Here is a 23,731-nt window from a genome sequence, read left to right on the forward strand (position 1 = left end):
AGGCGCAAAAATAGACGACGTGATCGGAAAGGAACTTAACGCGACAAACAAAGACGAAGGAGAAGGAAGCGGTAAAGCGTGAGAGGGACGACGCCTTATCCGGAGCGAGGAAGCTTCGTAGCGAAATCGGGGGAGGATAAGAGAAAACGGGAACGAGACGACGGGATCTCGGGCTGCGGGGTACGACGAAGGTGGGTTCCGGAGGAGTCGGCGAGCGAGAGGGTGAACCAGCAGCCGAGTGAGGACCAGAGGAGGCACTCGGCCGCGATATCGGTAGACGCGAGACGACGGTATCGCGGTGGGCGATGGAGGTGGTGGTGGTGATGGTGACGGTGACGGTGGTGGTGGCAGTGGTGGCGGCGGCGATACGACCGGGTGGTGGGGTTGATACTGACGGCGCGCTCGCGGGTAGGGCGTCGTAGGGGCAGCAGATCGAGCGCCGCGACGCCTCGACGCGCACAGTCGCGGCTCGAACGCCGTTCCCTGCGAACGTGTGTTGTCCTCGCGGACCGTGCGCCCGTTCTTCTCGGTGGCGCGAATGACATTCCGTTGGTGCTTGGCGATCGTACGCGATTTCCAGAGGTACACTCGGGACGAGAGGGACGATGACGTGAATGCGATCGTGATCCCGAGTCGCTCCGAAGAGGCTTCTCGATGAGAAACGTCCGAAGGAATCGATCAAGTCCGAGTTTTCGGAGCACGCCGAGCTACGCACATGTTTGGTACTGATGACTGGTGACAACCCACGCGCGCCGAAACAGTGCCTCGCGGCCTTCTCAGGGAGATGATTGGCAACGTTGACTGATCTTGTGATCGATGATTGAGAGACTACGATCGATGTTGGCGTTTAGAATTGTGTACGTGACGTTCTGAATAGACGGACGTGCCGATTGGTGATCGGGAAACGGGTCGAGACTGTAGATCGCTCTATTTACTCCGATTTTACTCCGAGACGATATTTATCGTAATGAGTTGCGAGCACGTGTGTGATTTTCCGCAGTCTAGTCAGAGGTACGCGCAGTTTAATCATATATTTAATATTTCAATCTAACCTAAGCAAAATTAGAGCAGACGGTAATGATCATAGGTGTATAAATCGTTTCAGTATATAAAAAAATGATCACCCACGCGTTTATCATTAGCATACAGTAGCTAGAAATTAAGAACTTGTAATAGTAAGAACCTCCTACGTAAATAAGCGGACATTTCATGCACGTCTGTGATTTCGATTGTAAATTAGTTTTATGTCATTCGCGCGATTATCAATATTTGTCGTAGACAAGGTGCTCCAAGTGACGTTTAGAAGACAAGAAAAACTGATATTCGACTTTAAAAACCTGTCATCTTTTCGATTACATTCGACTCTTAATTGATAAGTGCCAGGACTAAAATTGACGCTATGAATTTGTGAGAATTCGAGTATAACGCGATATGTCACGAATGGCGGAGACTTCCGAGGCCCAGGAGAATTATTGAGGCCCCAGAAGGGAATGGATTTTCAGAGCGCAATGGACACCTTTGTAGAGGCATGGATGGCTGCTAACACGAAGACGGATCAAGTACAGGTAATTTTTTGTTTTTGTTTCAGCCTGGATGAAATATTGTACACAAAATCATTTATACGATTGTGATATTTTTCTGTAAATAAAATTGGAAAAATTTGTCATAAAATCGCAGAAAAATATATACAATATTTCAAATTTTATTAAAATGTGAAAAATGTTCCGTTTATTTAAGAATAATATTAATCGAAAAAACACATGGATGTACAATTTAAAAAGGAATATATTTCTTTTTTTAGAATAAATGTAACAAATAAAGAAAAAAATAGAACTAAGTATTTCAATTTCTATAGTTTAGTTTTTTAAAATAATTAAGCTTTTTATTAACAGATTAAAGCGTAATTGAACTCTATGAGGATCACTAACTTATCGATTAGGATAATTTAAAATCTTTTTTATTCACACAGACATAACAGTTTTGCTAAAGTATCTAAAAATTTAGTTAGATACAGATCTAAAAATAATTTTGTTTGAACCATCAAAAATGAACCTTTAAAACAGGTTATTAAAATGCTAAAACCTTTTGCAGCATTATCATCAATGTTTATACGTTCTATACATAATTATTTTGATAATCTAACAAAATTTTGTAACTAAATTTTTAGATACTTCAGCAAAAATGTCCTTTCCGTGTATATGCCGAAAAATCATTTAAAAAATGCTTTTAATATATGAGAAGCCAATAAAAAAGTATAACTATATCGAAAAAACGTGACCTTAATTTGACAAGGAATATAAAATTCCGATAAAATGGTTTACGTCGTGGATTAGCGTGCTAGCATCGTTTTCGGCGTTCGGTCTGCCGAACTTATAAAAATAACGCAGCGTCTATACTCGATGTTAGCGAGTACGAGGGGCGAGAAGCAACCCCTTTCTGACATTACACAGCCAATTGGCCACCCTATCGCTTCTTGCACCCCTCTCTTTCTCTCTCTGGACGCGCTTTCAGTCCGCTTAATTCTTCGTCATCAATTTGGCACATTCTTTCGCATCTCAAAGCGGTTGGCCACTCCACGTGTAATGCGCGATTATCTCAGTACCTAAAATAAATAAACAAGGCGTCGTTTCTACATCGCGTAATCGTTTAAAAAATAATAAACCAGTAACATTATGTATTAGGAAAATGTAATAAATTCCGATAAATTCGAATGAAAATCATCTTCTCGCACGTGAATCTCCTTATCCTAAAATTTCATCTTTCGAGATGCGTATTGTTTTAATTTAAAATAAAATATATAGAGCAGGTGCAATTATAAGTTTAGGTAAATATTCACATAATCTATGCAGCATCGAAAAGAAAAAAAACACGTTATTTATCAGACATATGATCGCTTGGGAAGGAAATAATTATCCGTTTAAACGCAGCGCGAGCACTCGCTCGGATTTAGACTCGATTCTCCGCATCAAAAATCGCATACCAAATTCAGATCCGACGCGTATATCCGACGCTTCGCGATCTCACAATGAAAGCCGAGGGCAACCGTAGGGCGGGGGATAATCCTTGGCAAAGCCGCGGCTCGCGTGTGTGCTGTGCGGACGAACGCGCGTACGTTTACACGTGTATGTACGTATCGGGGGGTCACGGGTTCTGACCACGATACGGATGTGCCCCTGCCTTCTTCCTGTGCCACGACCATGTTCATGTTCTGGCATTCAACGGAATAAGACCGCATGTCTCCATTGACCGCTCGATCTCTCGATCCATGGCCGCCTTCGGCTCACCATGGCTATCGAAAAATTAACAATAAAACACGCTACGAATACGTTCGTCAAAATTCGTTTACATACATTGTTGTAATAGACAGACTAATGTAAAATTATCATGACGATATGTAACACGTTCTGGTTTACGAAATCCCATGTTCTACTTACGTTTTGACCGTTACAAAAAGTATTAGACAAATACAAACATTTTTGAAAGTTGATAAATCATAAGTTTTTTGTGAGTAACGATATTTTGGAATATATAGAATAGGATTTATTCTCTTCAGTATGGCTTTTCAAAGCCAAGAAAGAGATTTGGATCTACAAACATTCCTGCTTCACTTATCTATTCATATATACTTTTCTCACACACTCTTCTGCTTTACATTGTTTATTGCTTTACTCTCTTGTCTCTCTTTCTTTACTTATTAGTGCACTTCTATCTTATCTATGTATTTCAATATTTTTAGTATTTTTACAACTTTATACGATCGATATTTTCGATAATATACATAATAGTATACACAGTTATCTGACACGTACAGGGTCACCTTTGTATTATCACAGCCATGATACTATTGGAATGTACAATATGCGTCATTTATTTGAGAAAATTACCAATTTATCATGTACGAATTATATGACGTGAACCATTTTGTCAAAAGAGTTATGTACATTTTATTTTCATTGTAACAAAACACATATTAAATATTTTAAAAGAGAGGATATCCATGTAACTTATATGGAAGCACCTCGAGAGATGTATTATCCATGCAGATGTTTTTCAGAAAAGAAGTCAGAGACCGAGTATAATTTTATAATGCTGTCAAATACATGAAGCTCCACCTTCATATTTACGGTATTAACGTACGAAGACTCATTTTGTAGTTTGTTCTTGTGAAAACGCAAGGACAATACACTAATTTGGATTACAGGATGTGTAAAAATTCTAAATTCAGTTTTCATAATTTGCATTATAGTTATTTAAATTACATCGTCAAAGGAGCAAATTAATATGAGTAAATAACAGCAACTCTAATAGCAACAAAGCGACATGGCGAAACTCGAGCATAATGATCGCACGCGAGGGAAGAAATAAAAAGAGGGATAGGCGCGGCGTTGCAAAGTTAATTAAATTTTCTGTCGCTATCAATATATTATAGGTAGATCTATGACGCTTAATAAATGTTTAATAAACGTAACAAAGCTGCGCAAGCTGGCGATATTAAACAGCAGAGAAACGTCAGTGAAGAGAGCTCGCTCGCGATGTAAAATTTTCACGCTACCGCGACGCACCTCCTGCATTCTGGCACTTGAAAACGCGTCCTTGCAGCGCGTTGCACGCAGGACTGCTCGTGCACGCACGGGTCGCCACGTGTGTACTCGAAAGTGCGTCGTACATATCTACGTGTGCGTGCACGAGGATACGTTTGAAACACGCATGGTCACGGTATTTGACCACCCCAGCTCCCGGAATGATTGTAATCCATCTATCCGGCCACCGAAGCCGATATATCAAACGCAGGTAGAGCTCGCGGTCCTCTTTCTGTAGGCCTTTTACGTTGCCTTTTTATGCCGCAGACACGATCTTTTGTTTTCTCAGTGAATATTTTGTGAGGAAAAATTGGTTACGGCGATGCGAACGGTTTCGTGTCAGGTAACTTTATTATATAGAGCACGCGTGTTCCTCATCGTATTATTTTTTTTAATTAAAATGCGTTACAACAATTTCTCCACGAAGATTTGTGTAATGAATAATCATATCTTGTAGAAGAAAAAGAGATTTCTGAAATCGTTATATTATATTCAGTTTGAATCGTTATGAAAAAAGCATTATATTTTTATATATTATTTTGAGATATTAATATTACATAAATATTTTGCTACTAAATTTGAAATGTATTTATAAATATATTTTCTGATATTAATATTAAAGACTAATTTATCTATATGGTCAATTAAACTGTAATTTTGAAATACTTGCATTCTCGCTGCTTTCTCTAGTATAAACCCTCGAAATCAGCAATCATTGCTGGTGCAAGATGCTATCTATTGCTTTCTAATCTTTAGCTCTACCATATTTTGCGCTTAGGAACGAAGTATCTGACATTACAGTCGGCAACAATTTACGTAATACGATCGCAAACGCATCAATCCGCGGATTATCTATCACAAAGAGACAGCCAATTATCGTTCGAGGATATCGCCGACTCGATATTTCGATAAGCGTGATTAGAATGTTGCAGATTAATATGGATGCCACATTTCATTCCATTTCATGCGATGACCGCCAAAAGATAGCAAAATTATCACGCGTTTTAAAACAGATAGTGAATCGCTTTAAAATTTGTTAAGTGCGATTTACGAATTGTTATTAGTACACAATGCTGCATGTTATTGTATCGATCGGAGATTAAGAAAGACGGCAAGTGCTTTCCAATGTTCTATAAAAGCATATTCCAGAAACAGTCTATCTTCGTAATCGGAATCTTTAACAATTATAAAACGATTATATCAACATTATCTAATTTTCGTAAAGTTTTCTAAGAATTTAGACAAATGAGAATAGAGCGCAGGTATTAGAGTGCAACTAAGCTTATAGTATAATACTCTAAATTAATACATAAGTATATCGAACGTAAGATTTCCTCTTTCACAGACAACTACTAATGGATTGGATGATCCAAAGTGAGGTGCAAGAATTTAGTGGTAAAAATAATGTAGGAAATTTATAAGAGAAAGAGGAGCCAACTTGCTAATTATCAGATTTATTATTATTTCTTTAATAAAAATCTGTTTTGAATCAATAAAAAACGTGCAGATCGCGAAAAATCTCAAAGGTGAATGAATAAAATTCTCTCTTTATTTTGAAATCAAAGTTTACATATAGATTTTTTCGATCATAGATTTTAAAAGAATTTTGGATCGGTAACTGTTCGAATTGTCTTCATTATTTCCGTTTGAAAATGCAGCTAGAATGAACTCATATCCTAAACTGATCTCATATCCTCTGAGAACGCTGCGACGTATCGCTCACGGCGTGAAGCGCGATTTTTCATTACGCGTATTAATACAGCATTCGTAGAATTAATAAAGACAAGCGAGACGAGCGTTGATAATTCATGCGCATCGAACATCGTCGTAGAAATTGTGACGAGACGAGAAGAAAGGATCCTCGTGCAAAGAGGCGATATCGTTGTGAGTGTTCTTTCTCTTCTTTTTTTTTTATTTCGATGAGTAGAATTGGCCACATGAGGAACGATGCCGCTGACGTAAGACATACTCCGAAAAGGACCACGCGTTCAATTGATCAAACATTGAAGACTGTCATCGTGATTCGGTCTTACGTAAGTTCATTTGTGCGGACGATCCAAAACGCGCGGTGATTCCGCCACTGTTCCGTCGCGGTTAATTCCGTTTAGAATCTCTCGCAGGTCCACGAGAATCCTGTGCACGGTCAACGATTAAGGTTATCGCATTAACGGGAAACACTAGCAGGAAACGCAATCGCTGCGTATCTCTGTTACACCCGGTAGATAAGCTGATCCGTTGATAAACCGCCTGCCGAACTCGTCGTTCGTGGCGCAATGCGATATCGCGCTCGCGCTTCGTGTTTAATTATTTACTTTTCCATTTTTACTGTCGTCACACACACACAATTAGAGAAAAGTACGTTTGTTTAAATTCATGCTAACTCTCGCACAAATTGGACGAATCCTCGCAGCATTTGTTGTCTTTTGTGTGTTGGCAATATATTCGCGAGTAATACGGTGGATGTACTTTCATTTTATTATAATTTCTGTTACTCAATTTAAACAATTATTCTTGTTTTATTAATATTTAATGAGACAATTACTTAGCATAATGCGAAAAAATATTTCGGCAATTATGACTGGTATTATTACAAACTTTTTTTATACACTCTTCCAATTCTTTATTTCAATTTCATCTATCTACTAAGTCGCTTATATTGGTCCATCTGGTTAACTTCATCGCATTAATTACCGCATAATTAATGATACCTGATAAGAGGCAATTTTTATCGTTGAAGTGAGCGAATTTTCGGAGGTGTTTCTCGCACCGAACGTTTCTTGGACCTGACGCCTTCCCAGCGCGATTTCCGATTCCATGGGAGGCCGAGCGAATTCTCAACTACGGCGAAAGCCGGATCGATGAGCGAACCGAAATTCCTGATTTTACGACAACAACGTCGTAACCCCTCGCACGTCACAGCAGAGTTACCGCGATATCACTTGGGGCGTTAGCTGGATAAGCCGCTAACCCCATCCACCTGTTGCCCCTTCTTACACGCTCCCGCTTTCGGTCTCGCGTTCGTCTTCATTCCTCGCGTGGAAACGAGCCGGGAATCCTTTCCGTCCTCTTCCAATCCACGTGGACCCTCGGGGCCCGTCGCTCCCGCTCGTCTCTCTTCCATCAATGATGCCGGCTGGCCCTTATCTCTCTTTCTCGCTCTCTTCGGCACCTTCAGGCATCCCGCTTCTCCGCTCCCTTCTTCACCTTCTCCTTCCTCTTCTGCATCATCTTCTTCTCGCTCACTCCCGTTCCAGGCCCGGGTCTTCAGCGGTCTGACGTGTTTTTTGCGAGTGCATACCTCGAAGAGCTCCCGAAACAGTAGCTGGTACCTCGGTACAGTCCGGGCAAGCGAAAAAATCATCCGGTCGATCCTTTGCAACCGATCGTTAGATCGATGAGAGACGCAATGTACAAAGATATTAAAACCTGTAGATAGAAGAAGAAATTATTCTTTTCCTTTTGATTTGACTTCAATGATTATGTATATATATTTGTTTTATTTCCTACGAGTAAAGATATGCGAGTAAAAGATCCATTATTCAAAAAAAAATAAGAAAAATTGAAGCTTAGTTGCGACTTGATAGAATTAATTTACATAAATATAAAAAGACGATGAGTTTTGTGCAATCTGTTCGGTTGAAAACTGAGATAATCATTTCCGAGGAGCAATTAACGATGCTCGTCGTCGATTTTTCAAGATTGCCTTGTGGCGCGCGCGTGAGTACCGGCTGATTAAATTTCATAATTTTGTAATTAAATAACGAGACTAAATACTCGCGAAAATTACTGATTGCGAGCAAACATGAACGCGACAGGAAGTCGCGAAGGATCACGAAGGGTTAAACGCCGCCTCGTATCTCGGCTCGTTCTGCCGCTTGACGCTCCGTATTCCACGGAGGCGTCATCGACGATCCAGTTTCCAAACGAAAATCATCGCTCCGCGGTGCATTTCGCACATCGGCGGCGGCGGCGACGACGGCGGCAGCGGTTGCGGTGGTGTAGGATTGTCGCATTCTGGGCCTAGTTGACCCCAGTTGACACCGTGGACGGCTTAGCCGTTAGTGTTAAGTTCAGTTCACTCATACATAAATCTAAGTCCGCGCTTATGCCTTAGCCTGGTCGCCGCTCGGAATTGAGCACGTGCTCAGATTTCATCGTCGACGACGCTTAGATCATCCGGCTCGCTCGGCCCGACCGAAACGTCGTAGATTTGACCGCGTTTAGGCGACGCTCCCACCGTGAATTGCCGCCGAAGGCTTTTTTAATCGCTAGATTGCCTCCAATCGTGCATAGTTAATTCGCGCGCGAGTTATCTCTTTTTTCTTTTTAGAAGCAGATTCTAGGCAATCGTTTATCGCGCGCGAGCCCATTTTAGCAAAGATACGTCACATTTAATTTGTGTAATATATTATCATTGTAATATATTAAAAATCTATTTATAAAATTTTGAACTTTAAGGTGAAAATTAAGGTAATAAGGACAAATAAGATACACACGATGATTTATGAATATACAACGATGATTTATGATACTTTTTATATTTTAAAGATTAATAGGAGCTACGTTTCTCCGTAGAAATGTTTATATATAGGTAATCGTTCCTCGTAAAAAAGTCATGCGACCGTTAGAAGCATGATGTGCCAGGGAATTTTGTCTTCAGAGATTAAGGACAGCAAAGGATTTGTATTACCCCGCGGCGATTACCGCACTCTCGCTGGATTATACATAAACGAGCGATGAAATAAACATCACAATAATTTACATAACGTGCTCTTGTACGCAGAAAATATTTTCGCTGTGAAACTTTGCCAAGGACAATACAGAAGCCGAGGAAGAACTTGTTACCTTAGTAATAAGCGTAAAAATGTACATATCATGCTTCCCGGTATTAAACTTTCTTTCGCGTCCTCTCGATACATAAAAAGATTCTTATATTTTATAATGTAGAGCTTATCGAATTTCTCTGTATAATATTCTCATCTTCTTTTAAATAGACGAGATTATTTTTCCCTGTTTCTCCTCTTTGACAAAATAAATGTGTCGCATTTTGATAATGCATACGATAATAATCGTACATAGACAATATCATTCATTATCGCGTCGAAATTGAAAATTGTTCAAAATAAATTTAAAAAAAAAAATGAATATCTTCTCGTAATTGCAGAGCCAAGCGTTGGCATTGACGCACAAAGCCTCGCCACCATCGAGACCGAGCAGCGTGTCCTCGTTACCGAGGAGCCCTCAGTCTCATCAGTCCCAGCAGTCTCAGCCGCAGAACGCATCTCAGCACCCGCCGGTACATCCGCTGCAATCGCAGACACCTCTCAGTACACCCCAGACACCGTTCTCTGCGCACAACCAGCACCCAAAACAAGAAATCACCAGTCCCAAGCAGGAAGGCTTCGATCTCAGCAAATCCGCCTCCAGTACTGGTAAATATTTCTTTTTAGTAATAATGATAAATAATGATTTATTAAAAATATTAAGTATATATAGCAATTATCAATATTTTATTTTGACAAAGTTTGATAATTTCATAAAATTTTTTAATTGAAAGTTGATTCTGTTTTATAATATTACCCTGGTAGAAACGTATACAGTTTTCTTAGACGCTATCCAGTTACTATCTAATACCTATTACTGTATTCTCATTAGTTGTGCCAATACTGAGTAGGAAATGGACCAGAACTTGATAGTTTTATTCCGTCCATTTCATGAGCAGTTGGCTTGTTTAATCAATTTAATATCTATTATTTGTTGTGTTTCTATTCAGTAAATGGATTTTACGCAACTTTTGTATGCAGTAACTGCAAACAAAGCGTTACAACCTGATTAGGATCCTAAGTAGTTTTCCTTCTTAGTTACTAGACAGAAGTTGGTATAACTGTTTAGTAACTATACAGTTGGAAAAAATATATGTTGAATTTAACATAAATCGCATGTCCCAAACGGTCCACTCAAATTTTTGAGTTAATTTTACACAAGATGAATAAGTTAGGAGGTAACACAAATATTATGTAAGAGAACAAAAACAAAGAAAGATAACATCGACACAGTTTGTAAATAAATTTTTTTTCAGAAAATTAACATTTATGATATGTTAAATTAACACATTTCATTCATTTGTCTTAGAATTTACGTTTTAAAACACATTATTTTTATGTTACTTGTTCACTTACTCATAAATTGTCATTTTGGCACTAAGAAACATTGAATATCAATTTCACAAAAAATCATTAAATAACATAATCACATTATGTTAAATTAACACTCGAATATGTTAAAAAATTTAACACAAACGTGAGTGGACCGTTTCCAACACAAATACACAAATTTTTTTACTGTGTACTCAAAAAATGCATGACATTTCTACCAAGGTATAAATACATTTTAAATAATATTTTGATGAATTTTTTAATTTAATTTAAAAATATCACAAAATAACACAATGAAGAAATTCTATACGGTTATTAGAACGTATTTGAACTCTTGTATTTCGTATAATCAAACGTTCGTCCCGTTTCCTCACCATCTTATCCCTATGCGAGTGCATCTGTATACACCCCATTACCTTGGGTTGCATCTCGGGTGTGGTTGGCTTGTGCAGGGTTCCCGCGGTCGTAAATCGTCGATTTGCCGGGCGAATTAAGTCACCTTTTACGAAAGATCGGGTCGTGCGAAAACAGCTTTAACGTCTTTACAACGCGTAACTCGGTTGGGATAACTCATGTGACGGCGCGATGAGGTAAACACGGTAACGATGCACCGATGTCACGTCCATTAATGCATTCTGTCGAACGGAAGCGGCGTTAATCGCCGTCACCGTCTCACGTCCGGTGAAGGCTGATATAGCTCTTGTGTAATAAATAAGAGAGCAAAGAGGGAAATGATACGTTTTAAGTTTAAATCATTTCATGTTCTCGATTTTATTTTTTTTTACTCCAAAGTTATGTCATATTGTTTGTCCAACTTAGGGTAAAGTCTATTATTGTAAAGCCTATTGTGGGATAGGTTCCTAATATGAGATAGCGGGGTTTCTGCTAAACTAACAAGCATATGTGTTTGATTCTATCATGAACTTTTTACTCTTAGTGTGAAACCTGTTTAGTAGAAAATTCATTATTAGATCATGCGTGCAGTCGTTGCAAAAAAAAATTTGTGAAATTGAATGTTGTCAAATTTTATTGAGGTTAGTCTTTAAATCTTGTTTTATTATACAAAAATAAATATTGCGTAATAAAATCTGCATGCAGTGATATAGTAAGATCGTATTCATAGGAAAACACATGATATAATGATTTGTTTAACTGTAAAGATTTGGTGATCATGAAATCGCAAGGTATGAAAGTCGTAATATGAGATACTCAGAATATTCCTAGCTAATATGAGAGCATCTAAACAATTCAATATCTCAAAGCATACTATTGAACGGAATGTTAAAAATGACGATTCTATTGTTAAGATTGCTTACACACACATACTCATATGTACACACATCGAAAAATTGTATAATTATTATGTATAACATTTAAATTCTTTGTTCCTACTTGTATGTAATATAAGAAAAGCGTGTATAAAAAGCTATCTTTATTTTTTCCTTAGTTTCTGTTATGAGATACCACCTCATACAAGAAAACCCTTGTATCTCATATTAGGAACCATTTTTTTGAATGATCAAAATCGGCACTTTTGATAAAAAATTTCACGTACAACAAAGTATAGCTATTATCAACTGCTAACTTTTGGCGATAAAACTTAAATATATTTCCCATACATTTGACGTGAAACTAGAAATTCAGGTTATAAATTAAATAAATTACAAGCCTTTGAAAAAAGGTATCTCATAATAGGCGACTTTACCCTAACAATATCCATTTAGAAAAGGAAACATAGATAACATATGGATAACAATTAATACAACTCTACTTATGGTATTAAAAGTAATATATATTATATAAGTAATTTATAGATAATGCTAGTTAGAGTGCTATCATCATTTATTTATCTATTGCGAAAGGTTGTTGTTCAATAATATTACAAATAATACAAAGAGTCTGCTCGAAATGCTCCACTTTTATTCGAGGCATCCAGAAACTCAGTTGCCATGTCGCGTCATAAAGTCCGCTTCCGTTGAGAATGACGAAGACGTACGTACTCGATGGAAGTCGCGCGAGAGGGATCGTTAAAGCGCGTAAACGAGATAGACTATCGGCGGAATTTCCTTGATCCTCGATAATGCGGTGGAAACAATTTGCACGCGTCCGTTTGCAATGAGAATTAAACGCTGTATAAACGGAGTCCGTGATACTTAACATTCTAATTTTATACGACACTAAAATTCGTAGATGGCAACATCTAAACAGAGCATTAAATATATAAACATCGCAAACATATTTACGGCACGTTTATTGTTGAATGAAACGTTCGATAGCAAATTAATTGTACATATTTTCTTGAATTCAAATTATTATTGAATTATCTTATCTCCAATGTTGGCAGAAACATATATATGTATTTGTGTGTTTGTAAATCTATTTAATTATATTGTATATAACAATGTAACTTACTACTTTTTTAAAAATATTTTTTTAAATTTAGACTTTTTTTTAGAAATGGAATATTAACAGTGTACCTGGTATCTTTTTCGCATTTCGTTTTTCGCAGAAAATAGACAAAGTTGCTATAGAATAGAGAACGTCAATCGCAGTATGCATACAAAATCAAAGAAGTGATTATAATTAAATATTTGCTTAATCTATCATTTATAAAACTCCGTTAAATTTGTACGTTTCTCTATTTTCATCATTTGCTTGATTCTTTCACGCAATAAAAATTGCTACGAAAAAAGATCCAAGAAAGGGAGAGAAGAAATTTTATCGTATATCAAATTATCGTATATTAAATTGTCAAATTGTGTCCTGCGATTCTTTTCTCAGGCTAACTTTCAGGAAGGAATCAGTTTAAGTATTCTTAAGAAAGTAGGGGTAGGTATTCTGTACTTTGGCATTTCGAAGGCGTGCAACCTAGACGAGGAGAAAAGGGTGGTATGAGACGCGATGGGGGATGCGGGTGGACGGAAGCACGCACTTCCTAAATCTACGGATCTCGAGGATCCTCTTTAAATCTCCGTGCGTCACAGTTAATCCTTTCCCTCCCTGTTCCTTTTCTACGTTTCTCAGTTCTTATCTTCACTTTGCCTTAGGCAAGACTTTTAATTTTTAAAATTTCTGCAAGTTTGATCTATTTATTTCTAACGCTGAACCGTGCAATAAGCGACAGTATAAAATATTTAATATAATTTTTATTGTTGTATAATGCAATAACATTAAACTTTGAAAACTGGTTCGCATAAACAGATTATAAAATTTTTAATAATTATAATAATGTGAATTTCTTAATTTCATAAAAATTCTTTGTACAAGGAACTAGAAATAAATACATCCAAAAATAAGAGAGCTGGCATCGTTTTTTTTTATCGAGAAGTGATTTCGCGTCGGCATGCATCAAAGATGAGCTGGAAAGATGAGATCGTTTGTCCCCTTTTAGTCCGCGAGCCGTAAGCGTCAGCTCGGAATTAGGATAATCGTCCGCGTGTGTTCCGTACGGATTTACCTAGACGTCTATATGCGCGCATCCGTGTGCACGGACGGTGGGGCGAACAGCGACGAGGTGCAGCCAGAGGGGAGGATATTGTGACCCTTACGAACTAATCCGGATTAAATTCGAATCCCTGGCTATGCGGCTAGGCGACCTGCGAACATTCACCATGGCGTCTTGCGCCATACGATCGGGCTCGTTACGCCATTTAACCCTATGCGATACTCCCTCCCAAGAGACGAAGCATCTTTTGTGGCGAGCTGCCTTTGAATTCTCACTATTTACGTTCTCGTCAGTGGACAGAACGATGCAGCTCCCGGAACATAAAAGTTTTGATTTAGTAATCCCCAAACTTGCGATGCAAAACCCGATCAGAAAATATATTCTGTTGGGAAAGACTTACAACGAGTATTTGACGTACTACAAACTCAAAAACGATCGGAGGCTTTGTATAAATTCAGCGCTTAGTTTAATTCAAATGTAACTACCCTTCGTTGCGCTTGTAAAAAAACAATATAGTTTTAACTTGTTTTAATTTTCGGAAGGCATTCTATTATTTACAAATAACCAGGATATTACGAAGTATAAATAATGTTACAATGAGTGAGATAATATTTAACGAATTCATATATTTTTCACAGCATGAAGTGAGTTTACAAATTACGGAGAATATTTTAACACAAAGGCGCATTTTATTACAAAGGCTTAGAAATATATTTTGTTTGTGAATACGCGTGCAATAAAATTATATATTTTTATTTAGTAGAATATAAAAATAACAAAGAAAGGAAATATAAGAAAGCTTTATAGAATACAGCAAAGACGCATCGATTAATCAAATTTGTATTGAAACAAAATAAAATAGTAATAATTAGTGGCTTCAAACACATCTAATATATGTATAATAGAAAATCTGATATAAGCGCGCGCAAGAACTTTTACTTGTATCAAATCGTGTATTTTAGAACAATATTAATGCATAAAATGTAGCATAAAATTGTAGCATAAAAAACTGTTATCTTCTCTCATTTCTCTCGCGATTCAGGAATGATTCTTTTATAGCCGCCCTGTATACGTTCTAGCTTTCAACCTGACCACGCGTTAAGCCAAAGGCAAAATCGATATCATAACTCGCAGAGAGCAATCGTGGACCATATTGCGAATGGATATTTCTCACATGTACAGAAATGTGTGTGCGCATATACGTCTTTATTTCTACTGTTCTTACATTTGAGTTTTGTCCTACATTTAGCTTATACCAAACTCAAATCCTTGCAAGACATTACAAAGTCTGATTCTTACCGATGCAAAGACTATCGACAAAGTAAAGCAGTTCTTGTAATATCCGTAAAAATATTATTCACGCTGCATTCAAATTACAAATTACTTCTTTTTTTGGAATTACAAAGTGTATTTTATTTAATTTCCTATTTCTACTTTTGTGAGATGTATATAGAACATTCCAACGTACACATTTTTATATTTAATAGCTTTGTTTTTTCATTAATTCGGGTATAATTTTTTTTGGAGCGAATATTCTTTTAATGAATGTCCCGCTAAGACCAATTTCGAGACAAACTTTTGTTCACATTTGAATACATAAATATTGATCGAAATATAATTTTAAAAGTAAAAATTTCTATTCTGATAATTCATATTTTAACATAATAGGTTAACTATTCGTCGTGACGCGATCTGAATAATGAAGATTGTAATGTAATTGCGGACGCAATTACCGAAGCTTTAAACCTTACTTAAAAATCACTTACAATTAAATCTCTTCAATGTCTGAGTCGCGCATTATCCGTGATGTCATCGGTGTCTTAGATAATAATAGATATGTCCCACATAAACGTTGTAAACTAACGTTTATCGTTCTGATTTTTATAATCTTGATCTTACAATTTCTTTAAAACTTCTTACAAAATTTTTAAAGCTAAATATCTCAAGGTCTCTACGTAACATTTTTATTCTCTATAAATAAATATTTCCGAGTACATCACAAATATTCGTTTTAAACAATACAGCGCAAGCTATGGAAGATATTGATTGATGCAATAAAACTTCTATGAAATTTTGATAAAATTGAATCATCGAGATTGGACACATCTTCAAATTCTGACTAAATTTATATCCTGTTGACAATTTAACGAAGATCGATTTTATATTTTATCTCTACTAAAGACAAAATCGATTGATAAATTCACAAAAATCCTTGATTAATCTCGATACGGCTTTAATATCGATCGATGATGCGCTCGAAAATCGGTACTTTAAGCGGATAGACAAAAATAGGGCGCTGGCGGATGCGAATTTTCAGGTACACCCTATAGACAACGCTCCGAACTGTCGGTGGAGAACACACAGGATACGCTGAGAGTGAGGGAAGCGAGGCGAGGTGAGGCGGCGAGGTGCAGGCGAGAGAGGGTGGAAAGGGGGTGGGTTAGGATTAGCTGAGTTGTGTGCGTTGGATTTTGGATTTGGACGGCGGGCGGCGCACACACGACCAATAATCCCGGATTAATCCCAGTCTCACGTGTACGCGCGTACGCACACTGGTGCAATCGAGCGCGCGAGCGCGAACGCGAGCGCATACGTGCAGGTCGGTCAAACTCGGTGACGCAAGCGTGTGTATGTGTATGTGTTGCACCCTTGTGCCTCTGACACACATACACGAAAGAGGAAGAGAGCGAGAGAGAGAGAGAGAGAGAGAGAGAGAGAGAGAGAGGGAGGGAGGGGGGAGGGGGGAACCAAACCGGAGCCACTAAAGGATTTGGCCACGCACACACACAACGCGGCTCGCACACGTACACGCGGCGCCCAAAGATAATCCCCACGAATACAGAGTCCGGATAATCCCCGTGCAGGGCCGCGTATACGGCCCGCTTTCTGTCCCGTATGCGTGCACACGTACGCGCTCACTCATACGCGTACCGTGGATGATGGCTCGTACAAAAGGGCGGTCGAGAGGCTGCCAGGGGGGGTGGCGGCGGGAGGACTATGGCAGAGCACACAAGGTTTAGAGGCTAAGCGGCTCATCCCCCAGGAAGCTTTACATCCCGTCCTGATACGACGGGAATTCTACGAACGATTCGAAAGATATTGTGCCTGTGTGTTAGCATGTGTGTGAACGTAGATATATGCGTACGTACGTACGCGCTCGCGAGTAACGTCGAGCTGCATCGGCGAGATATTGGTCGGCGCGAAAGAGATCTGGAACAAGGTGCGCTTTGTCGCGCGAATGATGGACGAAGAACGACGGGGAAAACGTGGTGACGATGTCGGTCGACGGCATTTGGTGAAACCGGTCCGAAGCGCTGCGTCACAGACGAATCGCGAGCTAATGCGTCGAAGATACGGGAAAAATTGCCAATTTTACAGAATATCGAATTTGGACCGATTGTTTCTGAGTAAAGCCCGTTCTACAATTGCGTAAGCATGGTTGAAAGTGTTGTAGTTGTAAAAATTGTGATTAATCGCAGTCGAATATTCTCCTCATATTTATGATTAATTCGTACGACTACAGCCACTTACAACTACGCTTACGTAATTGTAGAATGGATTTAAATTTGTCACTTGCCATCGTGCGCAATATGCTATTCCTTTTTAGCTGATAAATCTATCTTGTATATTAAGTAAGGATAATGTAAAAATCGAATCCCCTTCTTGACTTGTAATGCTGAAAGCAATAAAGATTCTTCTTTTATATAATAACACAGAAATGGTTGTAATAACTTTAATAATAGAGGACAATATCGATTGGCTGTCTGTTAAACGCAATTGAGTACTATCTCTGATTTTCTTTAAAGAAATCAACTGTTAATAATATAGCACTGTGATTTGAAATGTAAACAGACTTTCTTCAATATGCACTATTTTAAATACAATAAGTTTACAGTGATTATAAATAACAGTACAAATTAAAAAGACGGAAATTGTCGCAATTATAGTCGCAGTTATAGTCTGATTTTAACATTCATAGGCGTACAATATTACAGAAACTTTCCATGTGAACTTAACGACAATGCATTTACGTTCGCGAGACAATTTATCTTGTGTACGTTTGTTTTTCATGCGCGCTACACACATACATATGCCTGTGGAAATATTTTATCTTAAAAATTCGGAACGACGCATATGGCGCATCACGCGATCTTCAACCGGTATTACTCTTCATGGGAGAAAAATTCCGAAAGGTACGAGGGGTCGTCGGTCTATGACCATAATCTTAATCCCGGATTAAGCGACGCGAGGATTTGTATAATCCCGCTATTTTGTCTCCGCGGCGCACCTTGGGATTAAAGAGTCTAAAACCTCGCGGCGTCTCCGGCGATAAATCTGCGGATTGTGACCTTGGATTATGTAATGCCGAATACGCCGTAATAAATGATTCATAAAAAAGATTTAATGTCTTCGCCGTGTGTCACATGACTTTTCAGCATTTCCCACCCGGATCCCGTGGTCCTTGTATAATAAAGATACAGTGGAATTTCGGGATTGCGGCGCTTTATCACCGCCAAGTAATATCAAGGTCCGCTGGCTTTGAGCCTTTTGCAGTACTATTAACAAAATTCTGATTATCACCACGCCGCTGTCGCTTAATCCCGGATTATACGTACAACGCTACAGCGGCAAATAAATTATATGTAACGACAAGCCGAAAATTCGCGTTGAACATAGAAATAATGGATTACGTCGAGAATTCGGAATTAACGATTCACGTATCAATGAGAAACGACATTAATTCATAATCCTTTGCTTTGAAAAAGAAACATATGAAATTTTCAAGCGAATTTTTTGAGGAAGCTCGGTTATTTGCATATATCGCATATGCGTATATGCATCTTATATTATGTACCGATACGCTGATAATACTGATAATTAGCATGAATAATTATTGGGTAAAATGTAACATCTTTTTATTAAAGAAATCTATTTTTATATAAGAAGAAAAAGAAGAAGACTGATTTGTGATAGAGGAACATTTCTAGACGTTGATTTCTCGAAATTGAATCACGGTCTAATTTTCTTGCTTAATTTGCTTGCGTTCTTCTTTATAATAGCATTACATAACCACGATATTATCTGAGAACGAAATTAGATCAAACGATCGCACGTGTACGCGCGGTAAATTTGGTCCTCTCTTCAGCTCGTCCTTCGAATAAAGGGGATTATCGTGTCTCGCGACCCCGTCAACGTTTATCTCCTTGATCGGGATAGAAACTTCCCAGGAGATTATTGCAGCGAGTTTGGTGGGCCAGGATAGCAGGAGGTATCGAGGAGGATCGCGGACACGTGCAAATCCTTTGTGCGTGCCGTCGAAGAAGCGACGTTAGCCTGTTGCTCTACGTGCGAGGACGCGAAAGAAGGAGGCACACGTGACTCCTCGAATTTCTACTCGTTCAAGGACGCGCCGTCAAGTTTCGTCGCGTGAGGATTCTGCATTAGGCACGGGATCGTAAGATCGGATCGGACCGCGTTATCCCGCGCAAGGGAATTGGGATAAGGAGCCGAGGCGGCAATCAGGCTCGCAGAAGGCGCAAAAGTACGGCTGCCGCGCTCGCAACGTGAGATATGAAGGCCTGTTACTTGCGGATTTTTGGATTCCCGGTTTCCCAGACTCCTAAAACGCGGCCACGAGCCCCCAGGCTCTCCTTTTGGCAAGATCCTGCTTTCCTGTTGCTCAAGGGTCATCCACTACCCTTTTTTACCTTCCTAAACGCCCATCCGTTCTCTTATCGATCGTTTAGTCTAGCATTGCTTTGCTAAATGTGCTGAACTAAATGTGCAAACAGTGATATTGCTTTTTATAATGATAATGCCAACATTTTGTTGTTGCGATGTCTATTTTACTTTTAGACAAATTTATGAAGATACTGGAATATAAATTTAAAACAAGTTATAACAAAAACGTTAAATTTTGTTAAAAATTATAAAACAATGTTGCATTGCAAAATATAGTTTTATCGAAGAATAAGAATAAGTTTATAATAGCATAGCAAAAACTTATAGTCGCAAAAAGTCCTTTCATAAAACACGTTTTTAATATTATTGTCCTCATAAAAATATTTATGATACGTTAAAAATTGAAATATTTATAACATATAAATATTAAGAAACAAATAATTTTTTTACATACAATAGTGCGTAAGTATTGTTTTCAAAATTTGTTTCTAAGAATTCTTGAATTTTTATTTCAAAACTGGATAAATTTGGACATACAAAAATGCTGTTAATGTTAAGGAATTCATCTCTTTGATGTCTAATTTATTTACAGTTTAATTATGTATATATATTTATGCTTACACCATAAATATTTAAATCTCCAATATTTTCTTTAACTAACCAATGGATTCAACTATACAAATTTTGCAACCATTTGTTTTAATTTAGAGCATGCTTTCGTTTTCCATAATCGATTGATTAACCCACTCAGTTGGATTCATAAATTCATAATTACATATGAAATATTATTTGTGAAATGATATCTCATAAACTTGAAATATAAAAAAAGTTGTATGTGTATTTCAATAAATGAATAGCAGTATCTTCTATTCCCCAAATGTACACAAAATATATAAATCTTATAATACATAAAATTCTTATTCAGATTAATGGGTTAAAAGACGTAAGATGCGGGTCAGAAAAAACTCGAAATAATCCTAAATCGCGATTAAAATCATCTTTCATAAGGCGAATGAAATGTCCATTACTCTAGACGTTAATTAACAACTCCCAATCGTGATACAATCCGATTCATTTCTTTTTATCATCTATAAGCATACACCTCGTTGACCCGATTACACCTACCGCTGTGCCTTTTTCATCAGCCACCGCCTTGAGCTGTCGTAATATTGCTCTCTGGATCGATGCAGTGGATAATTTATAGGCCTAATAGACGTCTCTCGTATCAGGAGCGCATATCCCGGCGCTGAGTAGCCGCGTTGTGCTGGTTCTTGGCCTCGTCGCGGAACGCCTATTCGGTCGTCGACTCGGCTCAGCTCTATTTTGCCGAAAAATATGCAAATGAGGTCCTTTGTCCGATACCTGTCGCCTTATTTTCGCTGACCGGACAGCAGAAGCGACAGGAAGGTGTCTCGCATCCTGTCCCGGACCCTCGAAATGCCCCGTGACCCAAATAAGGGCTTTTGTAGGACCCCAGTGACCAGGAGAGCAGGACGCTAGGACGTGGCATTCTTACGCATGTGCCGCGCACGCACCCTTTCGCTTCCCCTTCGCGTTCTCTCATTCTCCCTCTCACGTCGACGTGCCTCTTCGTTCTTCTCCCCGGCTTTGCATCCGCTTCGTTCGGCTTACCCCCGGTCGCTCGCTCTCTATCTCCCTCTGCCAGCCGGCCGAATTGTGACTCCCGAAGGACCGTGGAATCCAGCAGGGTGCGTATGCTACCCTGCTAGTTGTTTACGCACGAGAGTCGTGAAAAAAATCCTAGCAACCGGTGGCTGATTGGAGGAGGGGGATAATACATGGATGAACCTGCGCAGCGATTAGCGATACAGAATCGTTGTAGCTTTCGTTGGACATGTCATTGTTTAATCTTGGAAGTTTAAATTCAGTATTTAAATTCGAGATTTATAAATCTTTCACATTTGCCTCATTAAGTCTGTACACAGTTTTGTTTCTTATCTTTTTCTTCTTTAGAATTATAAATTAGATACATAGTTTCGATAAAAAGTATATAAAGAGATGTAGCCAAGAAAGATAAATCTTTCTCGGTGTCAGCTGTCTTAATTATGTCTCTATTCTTGTTTATTATTCGGGATCTCTACGTAATCATCTCGGCCTAATTGTTTTACAAGGCAAATCGAATAAGTGATGTTCGACTTCTGTGAACGAAAAAACGGAGGGCAATGCGGTTAATGCGACAATGATGTATTGCATCGTGTAAGTAAAAAATAAGTTAGTCCAATTGGGAGTTGTTGTCGTCAATGGGTTACTACTCGCATGCCTCTCAACGTAAAGATTTAAGTCACTCACATCAGAAAGTTTTTTGTGATGAAGATCGACGTATTTTTTTAGATATAAATAGATACGATTAGGTTTTGCAATAAAAAAATAAGTAAATTTTTATAACGCAGTGATGCAGTTATTAATCTGAATACATAAATATAATAATAAATATCCAATTTATAATTACAAATTGGAAAAAGTAATATGTGACGGTAGTCTTTCCTTAATTCGTTTGGTATTATTAATATTTGAATTAATAAATGTACGCAAGTGCAGTTATCAGTACGCATGAAATTCATATTGATAGCAAATTAATTGCCACGTTTCTATCTTTCAAGTAAGCCCAACGTAAGCAATCCGCTGGATTATATAATCCCGTCATTTAGGACTTAGACTTACTAATCCTCAAAGCGGCCTCACCAAACAAAACGTCAGGGTTATATAATCTCTGAGATTGGTTAATTCATTATGGATTACGACAGAGACAGTTTCAAACGCGACGTAAATATAAACTAACGTGTTTTAATATATTTAGCAATCATATTTTATATATATATATATACAACATTAAATATTATTCGTCAGCTCTACACATCCAATTAGATTTTTATGTTTTAACAACGCTTATAGTTAAGAAATTAAAAAAAAAATCAATATAAAGCTTTTTAAATTAATACATAATAAATTAATAAATATGCTCAACAAAAAAGAATATATAAATAATTATATTTATGAGTTAAAATCTGTCAATTGAAATCTAATACATATAAAGTTTATTCTATATAAAAATTCTTAATTAAATTACAGAAAAGAGCGTTCAAAAATTAAAAATTTTTTGTTGGGGGAAAAAGTCATGTTTATTTAATCTGAAACAAATCCTCTTTTTTTTCGCATCAATATCTATTTTAATTCTATTCAATTAAAAAGTATTACAAAAGCCAGAAGGCAATAAAGATGCGCAAATCAGATGCATGTGTGTCGGCTCCTCGCTCTTTATGAAAACCTCGGACAAACTTATACCTCCAGTACCAAAAATGAAATCCTGATCATTGCAACGAAGTCATCGAGAATACCGACCATTTGGTTGCTTCTGCGTTCAAATGGCATTAGACAAATAATAGCATTGTCACCGATGCTCTCCTGGTCCCTCGGTAAACAACCCTCGTTTATCAAAGAACCGGCTTGATATTAATTCTTTTTAAAAGGAAAAGTTTCTTCTATCTTAGAAGAAAGGTATAGCTACTCTTTTTCTTTGAAAGTATGACTTTATCTTCGGAAATATGCGAGTTTTCTCTCGCTCCGTTAAAAATTAAATTATACAAGAATAAAATTATGAATTTCATCTTTGCTTATGATATTCTTAAATAATTAGAGGAGCATTATAAAAATAAGTGAATTTTATACGTAAGATATAAGAAAATATTAGATGAAAATTGATATATTAGAAAATATTAGATGAAAAATTAGGAGCTAAAATTAGATTTTTTACTTTGGATTTTTCATGGATTTGTACAGAAATTACAAAAGATTAAATTTAACTTGGAAAAATACACTGAAAAAAAATATAGTTAATTTTAATAAATATT

At 37.7% G+C, this 23,731-nt stretch overlaps 1 protein-coding gene across 2 annotated transcripts in view; it reads left to right on the forward strand.

Annotated features, from left to right (window-relative positions):
* The first annotated feature begins 446 nt into the window (after positions 1-446).
* The window catches only part of dve (SATB1_N and homeodomain domain-containing protein dve), a 51,028-nt gene continuing 27,743 nt past the window's right edge, over positions 447-23,731 (forward strand). Inside the window, exons 1-3 of one of the 2 annotated variants that reach the window (XM_018447755.1) lie at positions 447-1,011; positions 1,279-1,565; positions 9,745-10,012. In XM_018447755.1, the coding sequence (XP_018303257.1) occupies positions 1,491-1,565; positions 9,745-10,012 (343 nt within the window). In that variant the 5' untranslated portion in view covers positions 447-1,011; positions 1,279-1,490. Of the gene's footprint in view, positions 1,566-9,744; positions 10,013-23,731 lie in introns of both variants that reach the window. The other variant, XM_018447754.1, reaches the window with a different exon arrangement.

The sequence above is a fragment of the Mycetomoellerius zeteki genome, unplaced genomic scaffold (genome assembly GCF_001594055.1).
Source record: "Mycetomoellerius zeteki isolate Tzet28-1 unplaced genomic scaffold, Tzet1.0 scaffold211, whole genome shotgun sequence".
In the NCBI taxonomy this organism is placed as follows: domain Eukaryota; kingdom Metazoa; phylum Arthropoda; class Insecta; order Hymenoptera; family Formicidae; genus Mycetomoellerius; species Mycetomoellerius zeteki.